Genomic DNA, 15,355 nt, shown 5'->3' on the forward strand with positions numbered 1-15,355 from the left:
GGCAAGTTATTATTAACACCTACATGTTGCCGATGTTTAATACCGTCAGACAAAAACACAAAGAACTGTTTTGCTTTTATTTTATGTAATTTCTTATTAAGGATAATGCCTCATTCATCTCTACAAAGTTAGAGATGTGTAGTCAATGTATTCAGTGAGATGTACTTAAGTAACCCGCTAGACCAGGGGTCTGCAACCTTTCATATCCAAAGAGCCGTTTTGCACAGAGTCCGACCAAGTAAAAGTTGTTTAGAGCCGCAAAATGTAACATGACTTTTTCTAGAAAACCTTATTTTTTTAATCTTGTATAGGAAATTAGTTGTTTCCATCTCAAACAATCAACAATTCATGTATTTTTAATGTTAAAACATATAATTTTCAAGCTAATTCATAGAAAAATGTCTCTTAAAACATATTTCTGGTTCTTTCAATTCTTTTCCCACTTATAAAAAACACTAAAGCTATTGATACCGGTATATATTAAAGTAAATTATTTAGCTCTTTATATAAATTTTAGCCACTATTAAGAGCCACTGAAGAGGGTCCAAAGAGCCACATGTGGCTCTGGAGCCGCAGGTTGCAGACCCCTGCGCTAGACCTTTAGTTTTTCATTAATTTCTCAAAAAACTGCCACTCACAGCATGTTAAGAGATATGTCAGGCATTCCTTGCTATTTGACTAAAGTTTGACTTGATCTGACAGTAAAAACTCAGAAAGGAAAGGTGTCCTTCAAAAAAAAAAAAAAAAAAGGACATTTTTACTTTTTTACATAAAGTCTGGTCCTCTGCAGAGACTTGGCCCCAGAAAAGCAAAAATTGTTAAGCCACTATGGAATAAAACAAGAATAACATTTCTGAAACTATGTCTGACATATTGAATTTAAAAAGAAAAAGCATCCTGGAATAAAGTTGCTTTTTTTTTCAGGAACGATGAAGTCGTTATCTAGAAATCTTCACCGCATGTCCCACAATGCACTACGTGGTTTCCAGGGCAACCGTTCCTGTTGTGTTTAAAGGCAGCTTGAGAAACGGAGTCACCACAAGTTCAAAGTGAACGGCGAATACTTGGTAACTTTACCTTATTAGTTAGTTTAAAACATTTCAACCGGCAACTTAAAACATTTAAAAGATGTGAATAGACTTTTTTATTACAATTTACTGATTTTATTAGATTATAATATTGGATTAAAAAATATATATACTCAAGTTCCATGATCAATTTCTTGGTTATTGATAATGATATATCTCTAATTCTGCAGGTTGTTGAACAGGTTCATGAATAAAACTATGTGTGGCGCTCCGGTGGATTTATCTTTCAGATGCCTCAATAGGCTGACAGGTTGTTATCACTAAATAAATCCATAAATACACACTATAAGATTGGCCTTTTGTGTAATAAAATAAAAGAAAAAGTCTTTCAAACAAAATAAAAAAATATTTATATATATATATATATATATATATATATATATATGAACATTACATCGTTATTACTTATGTAGCATAATTTAACTAAACTGAACCAATAGTGCTGCCACATCATTGATTTTATGTAACTGAAATTAAATAGTTAAATAAATTTTTCAGGAGTTTATCTAACTAACAAAACATTTCTGTTTGATTTATGCTGTTTTACTGTCAATCTGACAAAATGTTTTTATTAAGCAAACTATAGGCATGTCAGAATGTCATGAATTACCAGTTAGTATTTCAGATTTACTGAATTTACTGTATTTGTTGTTTTAGACGCTTGGATAGAGACTCCCAGCAGTGGTCTACGACCTTTAAAGAAAAACATAGAAAGGAAATACCTCAGCTGCTCCCTGCGCCTCAGTAACAACAGCATCAGTCACCTGTGCGGCCTCCATGAGACGTTGAGCCATTTCCTGGCTGAACCCTTACGCCTCGCCTGGCTCGACCTGTCGTTCAACAAACTTACACATATAGAGGAGGCAAGCATAATCTTCTGATTTCCAAAACGGCTACATCACCTTGCAAAAGTATTCACACCCCCTATCTGTTTTACAGCCATACAGTTGAATAATTGTTTCTTATCTTATTGTGGCTTTCTATGAGAGGATGCATAATTGTGAGTTTGGAGTAAAAATCAATTCATAAAGCCCCTGTTGCACCATGACAATTTAAACCAGCTTATGCCTGGTGTACGAAAAATCTAGCAAAAATGCTGACATACATTGGATAAGTTATGGGTACGTTTTATTCACCCCGTTATAAGCACGCTGAAACACGCTTGCATACGTCTGCTTATGCATGACGCTGCCATGTATTATGCATAAGTTAGGCTGTTGTTGGACATAAGTTCTGGACTTGTTATGAATACGCTATGTATACGACCAAAATAAAATAAAAAATACATAGAAAATTCAGTGCATGCTAGCGTTTTAGGAGATTCTAGGACGTTGGGCATACACTGTCTAAATCTGAAAGGTGTGACAGGGCCCTGAGATTGACATTATTGTTAAAAAAAAAAAAAACTCAGAAGAATGGCAAACATATGAATTTGTCCCCTTAAACTCTGATAAACTCAAAATCCTTATCCCATTTAGAAAGTCTACTCTATTGAAGATTAGAACAACAGGGAACAACACCACAAGCAGTTCAATTTGAAGTCCACAACTTTTTTAGAGGACCAGCCTTTTGGTTCATCTGCAAAATACCTTGAGTGGTGAAAAACCTACTGCCCACCACCCTGAACACAGCATCCCCACAGGGGTTAAATGTGGCATTACCCTGCATCTTCAGCAGGGACAGGTAAGATGGAAACCTGTTAGAGGCTGCCAAAGACCTGAGACTGGGGAAGATGTTCAGCAACTGATAAGCCTACAGCCAGGACTAAACTAGAATAATATAGATCAATGCATATTTGTGCATTAAGATGGCCTTGTCAAAGTCAAGGACCTAAATCCAAGATAATAGTTAAACGTTCATAGTCACAGATACATCCATCCAATATAACTCCCACTCCCCTAGACCAACAGGGGGTCGTAACACAGGTTAACACCATTTTGCTAAGAGGAACATCCAAGATTTTAATTAAAAAGACATGCAGCTTTACTTGCAGTTAAGGATTATTCTACAAAGCGCTAACTTACACAAAAAAAATGCTATTAATTGAAGTTAAGAAAATCATGCTTCATATTCCATCCACATACAGTAAGCAGAACTGCTTTATGTAGACCTACCACATACAATCCACCAAAAATTACATGATACAAATACTTCCCAAAGGAATCGTACCGTATTTTTTCACTTAACGCCTTTATGATTGATTGAAACTGACATGAAAAGTTTGTGTGCAAATATGTTGCAGGTTCTGAGTGAACTGCTTGGACTCCGTGTGTTATATCTTCACGGAAACAACATTCATACTCTATCAGAGGTAGACCTGCTGGGTGGGCTTCCCCATCTCTACTCCATCACTCTACATGGAAACCCGATAGAGAAAAACAAGACCTACAGGTGACAATTTTTCTAACACAACCTAATGAGTTAATATGGATTACTAAAAGGAGATCCTTTATCTTTAGCAATTTTTATAGCTTTAAAGAAATACAGTCTGCCCTTTGTTTGCCTTATATATAACAGCACTAAATAAAGACAGGCAGTGCCGACTGTTGGGATTAACAAATACAGAGAGGGCATAAGAGGGATAACCTTTTAGACCTGCATGCTGTGCAGGCATGTATATGCAGGACATTGCAACAGGTGCTTAAGTACGGATCAAATTCATATCCTGGTCTGCCCAGCAACAGCGTCTAAACACCCAGCACACAGACTGCTTGCTGAACTACTAATGTTTTCTTTTTTCCTGTCTGCTTACTAAAACTTTTTCAAACTGTGGCTTTCTCTGAAACAGTGCAGCTTTTTTTTTTTTTTTAGCTTGAATTGCAGTGCTTGAAAATTATGTTTTTAAAGCTAACTTTTCAAACCTTCATAATTTGATATATTGGCATGAAAAGAAAATGAAAATCAGTGTGAATGTTTCTGTATGCAGGGATCGTGTGATTTCTGTGTTGCCTCAACTAAAGACGATGGACTTCAGTGCGGTGACACAGGAGGAGAGAGTCCTGGCTAAGCTTTGGTATCAGAGCAACAGCCGCTGCAGAGACACCAGGAAGAGTCTCCACTGAATGGTAGAACGTGTGGAAATCAGAACCCACACTAAATGCTGCAGTTCACCAATGGAAAAGTTCACAATTATAGTAATTCAAAGTGGTATCAGACTTGTTCTTACTAAAATGTAATTTCTTGTTTTATACTTCTATGGTAATGTTAATATCTATATAATTTGTAGTACCGTATATTAATCTAAGCAGGGCAGGTTTTATGGAGAAACCCATTTCTTGCACAGCAGGATTTGGTGCATGCTCGCACTGTTAAAGGCGATAACTGGTTTAGCAGCCATAAAATCGCTGTGCTTTTAAACAGTAGTTTAGGATCTTGTAGCCATAATCATCAAAAAAAGAAATCTGTGTATCAGTTTGCATAATGGATCTATGCAGTATCAGAGTATAAATTTGAGTAAAACAACAAATAACATTTTGAATGTTCTTCTAATTATTGAAATACCTATAAAAAATGTTAAACATCACTAAATAAACCACCTCTCAGAAGTGAACATGTATCGACTATTAAGACATGAGAGTTTAGTTGAAACTTTTTAATGACTTGATTAAATCAAAAAACAAACAATAAAGATGTTTAGAATCGTTTGGTACTAGCCTAAAGAAAATGCAAACATACAGTCATTCATGTTCTACACATTTAAGTAACAAACAGAAAAAGAAAAAAAAAAAAGCCAAAACCCAATGCACAAAACAAAGCTCTAATCAGTTGTGGTTTAGTCACAGACTTGCAGGCTCCCTTTAGAGACTCCAGATCAGCTTACTTTGTGTGCTCCTTCAAAACACACATGTACATTTAAGAACAGAAAAAAAATACATAAATAATTTCCCAAGGAACTGAGGTTTATCTCCCCTGGTGCGTAGATTAACACACCACTACGGTGCTACAGGTGTTAGTTTCTGATTAATATGAAAACCTCAAACTGGAAACGCTTTGAGTAAAAAGCTAACGACTGCAGACCTGAAAAGTGTTGTGTCTTATTAAAAAAACAAAAGCATCATCCAACAGGACCCTCCAGCCATCGATGTCATCAATCAGAAGATTCTGCTAGAAGGTAATGATTATACATTGCAAGTCTCTGCACCCCCGTAGGCCACCAGCGACACCTTTGATTTCTCTACCCGTCATTTAAAATGTTTAATTCCTGCCCAGCTCATCAGAAGGCGAGGATATTCAAACAGCATCTGTAAATTTGAGCATCACACTCAAATGTTTTCAGATGACACCAGGTGGCCCAACCAGCCTGCATCCAAGGCTCATGTTTGTCAATCATAACCATCATCAGCTGACAGATAAAGCTGTCTGATGCTAAAATGAAAACAGCTTTTTTTTTTCTTGAGAATGACACCAGATGACCTGCATGATCTGAAATACAACGATATAATTGATATTTGCTCTTTTAAAGCTAAAATTTACTTTTTTTTTTTTTACTGCTCAGACAAAAACCAACTGAGGAGTAATTCGGCTTTTAAGTTATTTGTACAGATATGATGACATGTTACGGGATCTTTGCAGGTGCACTACAACTGTAGGTCTGTTCTGTAAAACTGTCTATCGCAGGTAAACCTGAGCCAATCATCATGAAGCCGTCTCAGTGTGTGTGCTTGATGGAACATAGAGTCTAATAAAGAAATAAAGACACCGAGAAGAGCCCGGAAACCTAAAAAAGGTTTTAGATTGACATTTCTTTTACAAAACCTGAAAAAAAGGCTGTTATACATGTTTTATACACAGAGGATGCCTCTCTGAGCGGATCACCATAAACGTAGGGCAAAAGCCTCCTCCACTCATCTGCTGGATAAATTCATTAAGAGTTTTTTTTCTTTTTCCGGGGGGTTAGCATTCACTTCCTGTGTTCAAAGAAGTTCGTGGCAGAGCTAAAAGCACGATAACCAAAACGTTTTATTGAAAAAAAACAGGTGGACTGGAGGATGATGAAGCAGGAGTGGCAACGAGCGAGTAGGATGGGTGGAACTGTACGCAGGAAAGAGTCAGGGAATAGCAAACTGGACAACCAGTTCCTCTTTAGCATCCACTTTGATTTGAGAGATTGCACTATATGCATAAGCTGCTATCTTGGATACCTGCAAAGAAAAAAAAGAATATGTTTTTGTGCAAAATAAGTAAAATTATTTCAAATTATATATTGATGTATGTTATTCTATTAAGAAAAAAACCTCTATGAGGCCTCTCTGTCATTATGTTTTACTCAAAAAGGGAAAAACAACATGGCTGAAAACAAATGCTTACCTGCTGAACATCTGAGTATGGCACCAGGTCACTTGCGAGCACTTGGTGGGGCTGGCTTGTTAGGGAGGGAAGAGAGAGGGCTTTCTTCTGAGGCAAACTGGTGCTTAATACAGCCAGTTTTGTACTGGAAAAAAAAAAAAACGTTCAAAACTTACTGGGTATATAATTAAGACACATTTAGTCTGGGACACATCCCAAGAAACAAACTGTGTTTTGAGAACCTTTTGAGAACAGTGTCTACATCTGTATCTTAGTCTAAACAAAACTGCAGTCAGAGGTGAAACATCCAACTCCCACTAGCTAATCGGAGGCTAGTGTTGAGAATGGAGCCTTTGTGATTAAAATGGTCTCCCTACACATTCCTTCCAAATCATTTCCTTGGTCCCTGTATTTTCACAGGGTTGCATTTTTACATGTCAAAACTACATTTTTCTTTTTACATAAGTTCTCCTTTTAGGCCTAATTTAATTTTCTAAATTTGTTTAAGATATAGAAGCTACAAAAATCAGTGATCAGTGACTAAAAGAAAGGAAAGACATGTTTGGCTTGATGGACTAATAGATGCATGGAGAAACTCCTGCAGCCAGTATGGATGGATAACATCAAGAATAACAACCTGTTAATGGTGGCATAAGAAAATACCAGAGATGGGGTGGATCTGGAGTCAACAAGTCATCTCTCTGTCATGCATTTGTTCTGCCCAGCCACTAAGGCAGGTGAGTTCAATCTGCACAGTGTGCAGCTGGTTCAGTCACCTGGTTCAGTGGCCATTTTACTCAGCTACTGTAAAAATCTGACTGGTTAATAATCTTTAGATGGAGTGAAATAATAATGGAAGAATCATAGCTTTCTATGTCACAGCAAAGTAAGTTTTTTTCAACAAGCACAAAACTTCTAACATACCTGTATTGTCGAGCTTTGTCCATGATTTCGTGCTGCTCCATCACTACAGAGTCCGCTGCTGAGACATCAATGATGTTCCTGGGATAAAAAGGAAGAGACAAAGCAAAAAAGAAAAAGGAAAGAGATAAAATAAAAAGTTTTATTGCCAAGAAATACACATTGTTGATTTTTATGCATCACGTGAAAACCTGACTTACTGAGCAGTCTTTGTCAGGATGGATGTGAGGAGGGCTTGTCCATCTGTCTGTGCAGAGGGGACACTGGTTGTGGTCCAGTCTGTCCCATTTGGAGGTTTGCTCACAGGGTTTTGGTGGGATAGCAGCGGTTCGATCTCATCATTCTTCTGGAGCAGAGTGAGGAAAATGGGTGGCAGCCATTGAAAGTAGCTTCTTTAGATTGAGATTCAAAGCTCTAATAAAGTTGAACAAATCTGCTCTATGGTCAGCACATTTCTAACCTGAACTTGTATCTCAAGCAGCACATAATTACATTACTTTTAATACCAAATTGACATTTTAAGTACCAAATAAGTAAGTAAGGTTTATTTATATAGCACCTTTCTCAGACAAGAATCACAAAGTGCTGTGCAATATGAGGCATAAAATACAAAGCAAGACCATATAAAATGCATGCAGACAAAATAAATACAATCATAGCAGCCTTTGGTAAAATGAGTCTGAAAGGCTTGGGAAAAAAAATAATGTTTTTAGTAGTTTTTTTTTAAATTATTTAACAAGTAGGACTAAATAAATGTACACTTCTTTGTTTTCCCTTTGCAAACTAAATCAAAATGACCTCCATTCCAAATGGGTGGACCCCTTTGTCTTTTCCAACTTGCATGTTTTCAAAACAAAAACAAGCCTTTGTTGGGCTACTGTATAAAACCTCGAACTCAACCATATTCCTGACATTTTGAATCGAAAAAGCTTCCTGGATGGGAAGCTAAATGTCTTCAAACTTGGAAACCGAGTCCAGTGGATTGCTTTTATTGTTTATTTTTAGGAAAAACTAAAATAAGCAAAAATATAGTTTTGAAAGGTGTGTGCTACATGTTCTTTTTAGGTGTTTAGGTGAACCCCAGCGCATTAAAAATAATAGAAAAGTTAAGATCTCTGAGGTTAACTCAGCCAGTACAATATAAGCAAAGCTTCACTAAAAGAACGGGTAATAAACCAAAACATAAATCCCTTCACATTTTGAATATTATCAAACAATTCAGCTCAAATGCCAACATCGACCATGTATGATAAATTGAACATGTATGAAAACTGAAAGGAAAACTTAAGCCAAAGGGGGAAAACGATGCTGGTTTCCTTAAACTAAAACCAGCTGCGGGTGTCAGCAGTCATATGACACAGCAGCTGTCATGGCAAACATTTTCCTCTCTGCTCAACAATTCATGATCGATTATTTAGCCAATATTTAAACTTAGTGCTTCTCTAAATGTCATGCGTAAATCAAAGCCAATAAACCGTATTTTGTTTTGTATATATTCACATTAACACCGATTTCCACGTTTTAAACCTGTTCATTGTGTACTGTTTCGAGTTGTGTCAACTTTATGAGCAACTTAGCCTGTGTTCGGCCTGCTCCGCCGGCTAGTAAGCTAACGCTACATTCGGGCTTCCAGTTTGAAACAAACAAACATATAACTTGTCTGTCTTAGTAAGAATGGTTTAAGAACTACAAACTAAAGCAAAGGAAATACTACGAGTATGTGTTTCCTTTAAAATAAGCCAGGAGGCAGTAATCACGGTGGGCTAGCAACTAGCCGCTAGCTACCTGTCCGGAGCTGTCTTCCTCGCCACTGTAACAGCAACCCATTGCTGCGTCCGAGGAGTCAAACTACGCAACCCCTCCTTCTCCGCTCTCCTTCACAACAGAGCCGCGTTACTCTTCCGTTACAAACATAAAGCTAAGAATCCGCCAGGGTGTTTTTTAATTTAAACCAACACCAAGGTAAAAAGCTACTGTGTACAGCAGCTTGCTCAGGGCAGGCTATCACATGACAACAGCTGTGAGACAACAACACAACGACTACTTCCGGTATTTGAGAAGCAGCGATTACCTAAGTCACGTGACGGGGGAAAATTCAAGAAGAGGTGCTGCAGGTAATGCAGGACTTTACATAACATTATTATGTTATACTTATACATTATTTAAGGTCAACATTTGTGTGGCCATTATCAGTAATCTTTCTGCTGCTGTAAATTTGCCCATTATGGGACAATAAAGAGATTTTGTATTCTATTCTATAAAAGGGGTAGAAAGATATAAGTAAATCTAAACAATGTATGTATAAAAAATATATCTGCAAAATCTCTAATATTCAACAACAAAAAATACTTAGTTAGGCATTTTGTACAAAACAGCAATAAAAAAATAAAAATCCTATCAAATTTATAGTCCCCATAGTGCAGATATATTAGAATCTGTCCTTAAATTACAGCCAAACCCATTTACACAGTAACAGATAAATTAAACATTACCTGCCACATATCTGACTCAATAACCATTAAAACAACTATTTTCATTAATTTCAGACAGAACTAATTACAAACTTGGATTATATTAAACTGAACTTCCAATATTCACCACTGTTCGGTGCCAAGTACCATTTCCTCTGATCACGGAGCAGCCGGCTTGACCCTATTCAAGGACCCTAAAGGTACAAACCAGAAACTATCTAAGGGCAGTCCTCTAAGAACCCAACTAACTAAACTGTCTTCCTCACAGACTCCGGTGAACCCGTTTTTCCCAGGACCAGAACCTGAACACATTACCTCTGAAATTGTATTCAATAAACTCTGTGAACTTTTCAACTGTTTCCTGCCTCGTGGTGTTCTGCATAATTGGGTCACATTCGTGTACCGATCATGACAGAACACTGCGGCCAAACACAGGACCCAGCAGAGCACCTCCGGAGGAGGCTTGAAGTACTAGAAGCTCAAGTCCATGGTCAAGCCAAAACCCTCCGTGAGTTGAATGCTTTTGTTGAACACCATAACCAGACTTTACAGTCTTTCGCCGGCTATTTTGGAAGCGCTAATGCCGTTCCGGCAGCGCAACCACTTCCGGGTCCAATTCCCCCTCAGAGGTCACCAGAAGTGACGTCATCAGAGTTCCGCCCAAGCCTTCCTGAGAAATTCTCCGGCAATATGAAGGATTGCAGAGGATTTTTATTTCTGTGCAGATTATTGTTTCAGAACTCTCCCAACAGTTTTTCGACCGACTTTAAGAAAGTAACCTTTATTCTCTCTCAACTAACAGGAAGAGCTTTGGAGTGGGCCCAGGCCAGATTTCCCTCAGATGAAAGTCTCAACTGCCGATACTCTGATTTCATTTCTGAGTTCTCCCAGGTTTTTAATCAAGAAACTGATCAAACAATTGACTCTCGTGCTCTTTTCAGTATTAAGCAGGGAAATTCATCTGTGGCTGATTTTTCGATAAACTTCCGGGTTAAGGCAGCAGCTTCCGGATGGAATCAAAGTGCTCTGAAGGGAGCTTATTTCATGGCCTTAAATGAGAATATTAAAGACGAACTGGCAACTCTCGACGAGCCAGCCTCCCTTGAGGATCTAATCAAACTAACAATTAGATTGGACAACAGAATTAGAGCCAGAAACAGCTCCAAGATAAGAGATTCTGGGTCTCACGCCCCTACATCTGCCTCAAATATCGTGACTGTTTCTTCTCCTCCCACAGAGCGACCAAAGGCCCAGTCCCTCCCTCTGCCTGTTCAGGCTTCACATTCAGGTGGTATGGAGGTCGAACCTATGCAGGTGGGACACACTCGGCTTACTCCTGAGGAGAGACAAAGACGTTTTTTGAGCAGACTTTGCATCTATTGTGGTGAAAGTGGACATTTCATTGCTTCCTGCCCGGCTAAATTAAAAGGCAGGGCCCGCCAGAGGATCTGAGGAGTCTGGCGGGCCAAACCAACTCTAAGAAATCTCCTCGATTGATGCTTCCTGCCACTTTGTTTTGTGATAATCAGAACCTCTCCTTTTCTGCCTTTATTGACTCAGGCTGTGAACGGAACCTCATAGACTCTAACCTTGTTCAACAGTTGATGATTGAAACTGTTCCCCTTTCTCAACCTCTCCGTGTCTCTGCCATTGATGGGAAAAGTCTCCACCAAGTTACTCATCAAACTCAACTCCTCGAGCTCCTCCTCTCAGGTAACCATCGTGAAACTATCACATTTTTTGTCATTCCTTCCGCATGTTCCCCGTTGGTGCTCGGATTCGAATGGCTGGAGAAACACAATCCATGCATTAATTGGACTGAACGTCACGTGGAAGCATGGTCTTCGTTATGTCATGAAACTTGTCTTCGGTCGGCAGCCCCCGTGGTGGGGCCTCCTAGAGGGGGGGGAGAGATGGACTCTCCTGACCTATCTTCAGTTCCCTTTGAGTACCATGACTTGGCCCCGGTCTTCAGTAAGGTCAGTGCTACGTCCCTTCCACCACATAGACCATATGACTGTGCAATTGAGTTGTTACCTGGAGCACCGTTACCCAGCAGCCGTTTATATAACATCTCCAAACCAGAACGAGAGACAATGGAGAGGTATATTAACGAGTCTTTAGCTGCTGGAATTATTCGCCCGTCCTCTTCTCCTTTGGGTGCTGGTTTCTTTTTTGTTGGCAAGAAGGATGGTTCATTAAGACCATGCATTGACTACAGAGGGTTGAACCAAATCACTATAAAGAATAAGTACCCTCTACCTCTCCTAGCCTCAGCTTTTGAACCTGTTCAGGGGGCAACAGTCTTCACCAAACTGGATCTGAGAAACGCATATCATCTCCTCAGAATCAGAGAAGGAGATGAATGGAAGACTGCTTTCAAGACACCATTAGGTCAGTTCGAGTACCTGGTGATGCCTTTTGGTTTAACAAACGCCCCCGCCTGCTTTCAAGCACTAGTGAATGATGTTCTCAGAGACTTTTTAAATGTGTTTGTCCTTGTCTATATAGACGACATACTCATTTATTCACGGAACTTAACTGATCACAAGAAACATGTCCGCCTGGTGTTACAGAGGCTACTGGAGAACAAGTTATTCGTCAAGGCAGAAAAATGTGAGTTCCACCAACCATCAGTGACCTTTTTGGGGTTTGTGCTCGAGGGCGGGCAGGTTAAGCCTGCTGAGGACAAGATAAAGGCGGTATTGGACTGGCCGATTCCTGAAACTCGAAAACAGCTTCAAAGGTTTTTGGGGTTCGCCAATTTTTACCGTCGTTTCATTAGAAATTATAGCCAGACGGCTCAACCTCTGACCTCTTTAACTTCGGTTAAGAGGAATTTTCAATGGACTCCCGAAGCTCAGTCTGCTTTTGACAAACTGAAATCTTTGTTTTCCAGAGCACCGGTGTTAATTCAGCCTGACCCTTCCAAACAGTTCATCCTGGAGGTCGATGCTTCGGATTCTGGCGTTGGAGCCGTCCTTTCCCAGAGACTCGACTCAGATCAAAGGATTCATCCATGTGCTTTTTTCTCTCGCAGACTCTCATCAGCAGAACAGAACTACGGCGTTGGAGATCGAGAACTATTAGCCATCAAATTGGCGTTGGAGGAGTGGAGACACTGGCTAGAGGGAGCTGAGCACCCGGTTCTAGTCTGGACTGATCACAAGAACCTTGCTAGCATCCAGTCTGCCAAACAGGCCAACCCTCGTCAATCCAGGTGGTCCATTTTCTTCTCCAGATTTAATCTCGTTATCTCCTACAGACCCGGATCAAAGAATGTGAAACCAGACTCCCTCTCGCGCCTATACTCCGTCGATCAACCCGAGACACCAGAGCCAGTCCTCCCGGCCTCTTGTACTGTGGGAGTTGTGAACTGGGAGATATCCGATCTCATTAACTCCGCCCTGGCCACGGAACCCGACCCAGGTAACGGTCCGGCTAACAGAACTTATGTTCCGTCTTCCGTCAGGTCCAGGCTCATTCAATGGATGCACACTGCCAAATTCTCGGCCCACCCTGGAGTCAGTAGAACTATCGCTCTCATCACCAGACGCTTCTGGTGGCCCACTCTCCACAGGGACGTAAAGGAATATGTGCTGGCCTGCCCCATTTGTGCTAGAAACAAGGCCTCGCATCAGCCACCTTCTGGTCTGCTACAACCTCTTCCGATCCCTTCACGTCCATGGTCCCACATTGCCATAGATTTCGTCACTGGTCTCCCCGTCTCTCGAGGTATGTCCACAATACTCACCATCGTTGACCGTTTTTCCAAGTCCTGTCATTTAGTCCCTCTCAGGAAGCTCCCCTCGGCGTTCCAGACTGCTCAGCTTCTCGTGAAACACGTCTTCAGATTACATGGCATTCCCCAGGAAATCCTATCAGACCGTGGACCTCAATTTATCTCTCAAGTTTGGAAAGCCTTCTGTTCAGCTCTGGGCTGTAAGTCTGCTTTAACTTCAGGTTATCATCCACAATCCAACGGTCAGACCGAGCGCATGAATCAGCACCTTGAATCCACCCTCCACTGCCTAACGTCCAACAACCCCACCGACTGGAGCCAGTATCTTCCTTGGATCGAGTACGCCCATAACTCCCTGAGATCAGCATCCACCGGCCAGTCACCATTTCAGGTCAGTCATGGATACCAACCACCACTTTTCCCCGCAGATGAAAAGGAGATAGCAGTCAAGACCATCAACCAACACATCCGTCGCTGTCAAAGAATTTGGAAGGAAACCATCACCACCCTAAACAAATCATCAGAGACCAACAAACGTTTTGCCGACTCCAAGAGACGTCCCGCTCCCGAGTACGCCATCGGACAGGAGGTATGGCTGTCTACCCGAGACATTCCCTTGAGGGGAATGTCTCGGAAACTGTCTCCCAGATTCATCGGTCCATTTAAGATTTCCCAGGTTATCAGTCCCTCCGCAGTCCGTCTCCAGTTACCTCCGAGTCTACGCATCCACCCCACCTTTCATGTCTCTCAGGTCAAGCCCGTAGTCTCTAGCCCTCTGTGCCCGCCATCCGACTCCCCACCACCCGCCCTGGAAGTCGATGGCAACCCTGCGTTCACCGTCCGTCGCATCGTGGACTCCCGTCGGCGAGGTCGCGGCTGGCAGTACCTCGTCGACTGGGAGGGCTACGGACCTGAAGACCGTCAGTGGGTTCCCGGCTCTTACATCCTCGATCCTTCCCTGATCGAGGAGTACGAGCGTTCCTGCCCATCTACTTCCTCCGGACCGCCAAGGGGCGGTCGTTGAGGGGGGGGGTACTGTTGGAAGCTGGAGAAGTACCTCTCTTCTCCAGCAGAGTCCGCCGTGGATCCTCCTGAGCAGAGCCCTCTGCACAGCTGCTGCTCGTTACCATCATCAGGAGGACCCTCTACTTAAGCTGTCTTCAGACCTTGCCTCAACGCCGCAGTGTTGAGCCAGTTGGTTAGAACCTAAACCTAGAACCTCTGAGAACTTAGTTTGCTCTGAATCCTGACAGGATCCTAATCTTGTCTCTGTCTTTCCAGGAAAACCTGATCTTGCGAAGCTCTGGAAGAGCTTAACCTGCCGAGCCTGCCCTCTGAGCCAAACCTGAAGATTACCTCTGGATTCACATGCAGCTCTGGACCAAGAGCTGGAAACCCAAAGTCAAGGTCTGCTACCTTCCTAGAAGCAAGACGCTGAAGCAGCTGCTAACCAGACTCTCTCCAGTTCCAACAACCTTCCTCTCCAAGTGCTATTCAAGGACCCTCAAGGTACAAACCAGAAACTATCTAAGGACAGTCCTCTAAGAACCCAACTAACTAAACTGTCTTCCTCACAGACTCCGGTGAACCCGTTTTTCCCAGGACCAGAACCTGAACACATTACCTCTGAAATTGTATTCAATAAACTCTGTGAACTTTTCAACTGTTTCCTGCCTCGTGGTGTTCTGCATAATTGGGTCACATTCGTGTACCGATCATGACAATTACGTCTACAAAGTGACATCCTTGTCTACAATTGTGTAGGGGGGCTACCAAGTGTCATTGACGAGATCAATAAAGTTCAGTCGTTTTTATTATTATCATTACACATGGTGCTCTGTATGGAT

At 41.2% G+C, this 15,355-nt stretch overlaps 2 protein-coding genes across 3 annotated transcripts; one reads left to right on the top strand and one right to left on the bottom strand.

The window, feature by feature from the left end:
* The first annotated feature begins 941 nt into the window (after positions 1-941).
* lrrc51 (leucine rich repeat containing 51) lies at positions 942-6,053 on the top strand. The gene is made up of 5 exons (XM_038267967.1): positions 942-1,067; positions 1,259-1,338; positions 1,746-1,951; positions 3,331-3,479; positions 4,015-6,053. Exons 2-5 carry the CDS (start codon positions 1,275-1,277, stop codon positions 4,148-4,150), a joined length of 555 nt encoding a protein of 184 aa, XP_038123895.1. The 5' UTR covers positions 942-1,067; positions 1,259-1,274; the 3' UTR covers positions 4,151-6,053.
* On the bottom strand, positions 4,671-9,334 carry lamtor1 (late endosomal/lysosomal adaptor, MAPK and MTOR activator 1). Of its 2 annotated transcripts, none has more exons than XM_038267969.1 (5): positions 9,081-9,334; positions 7,496-7,638; positions 7,299-7,376; positions 6,396-6,519; positions 4,671-6,229 (listed from the first exon to the last, which is right to left on the bottom strand). In XM_038267969.1, the coding sequence occupies exons 1-5, from the start codon at positions 9,120-9,122 to the stop codon at positions 6,137-6,139; spliced, it is 480 nt and encodes a 159-aa protein (XP_038123897.1). In that variant the 5' UTR covers positions 9,123-9,334; the 3' UTR covers positions 4,671-6,136. The 2 variants fall into 2 exon arrangements, with proteins under 2 accessions (XP_038123897.1, XP_038123896.1); XM_038267968.1 differs by having other exon boundaries at positions 7,496-7,641; positions 9,081-9,333.
* Positions 9,335-15,355: the final 6,021 nt, after the last annotated feature.

This window comes from Cyprinodon tularosa, unplaced genomic scaffold, assembly GCF_016077235.1.
Source record: "Cyprinodon tularosa strain WSP-4 unplaced genomic scaffold, ASM1607723v1 ctg69, whole genome shotgun sequence".
Taxonomy (NCBI): domain Eukaryota; kingdom Metazoa; phylum Chordata; class Actinopteri; order Cyprinodontiformes; family Cyprinodontidae; genus Cyprinodon; species Cyprinodon tularosa.

What these genes read in the sequence shown, in the direction of transcription:
- lrrc51 (XM_038267967.1), top strand. Translation starts at nt 1,275, where the DNA reads ATGAATAAAACTATGTGTGGCGCTCCGGTGGATTTATCTTTCAGATGC. An exon ending in AACTTACACATATAGAGGAG is followed by an intron (nt 1,952 to 3,330) that starts GCAAGCATAATC and finishes AATATGTTGCAG; the next exon opens with GTTCTGAGTGAACTGCTTGG. An exon ending in GAGAAAAACAAGACCTACAG is followed by an intron (nt 3,480 to 4,014) that starts GTGACAATTTTT and finishes TTCTGTATGCAG; the next exon opens with GGATCGTGTGATTTCTGTGT.
- lamtor1 (XM_038267968.1), bottom strand. Translation starts at nt 9,122, where the DNA reads ATGGGTTGCTGTTACAGTGGCGAGGAAGACAGCTCCGGACAG. An exon ending in AGGAAGACAGCTCCGGACAG is followed by an intron (nt 7,642 to 9,080) that starts GTAGCTAGCGGC and finishes ACTCTGCTCCAG; the next exon opens with AAGAATGATGAGATCGAACC. An exon ending in CATACTCAGATGTTCAGCAG is followed by an intron (nt 6,230 to 6,395) that starts GTAAGCATTTGT and finishes TTTTCTTTGCAG; the next exon opens with GTATCCAAGATAGCAGCTTA.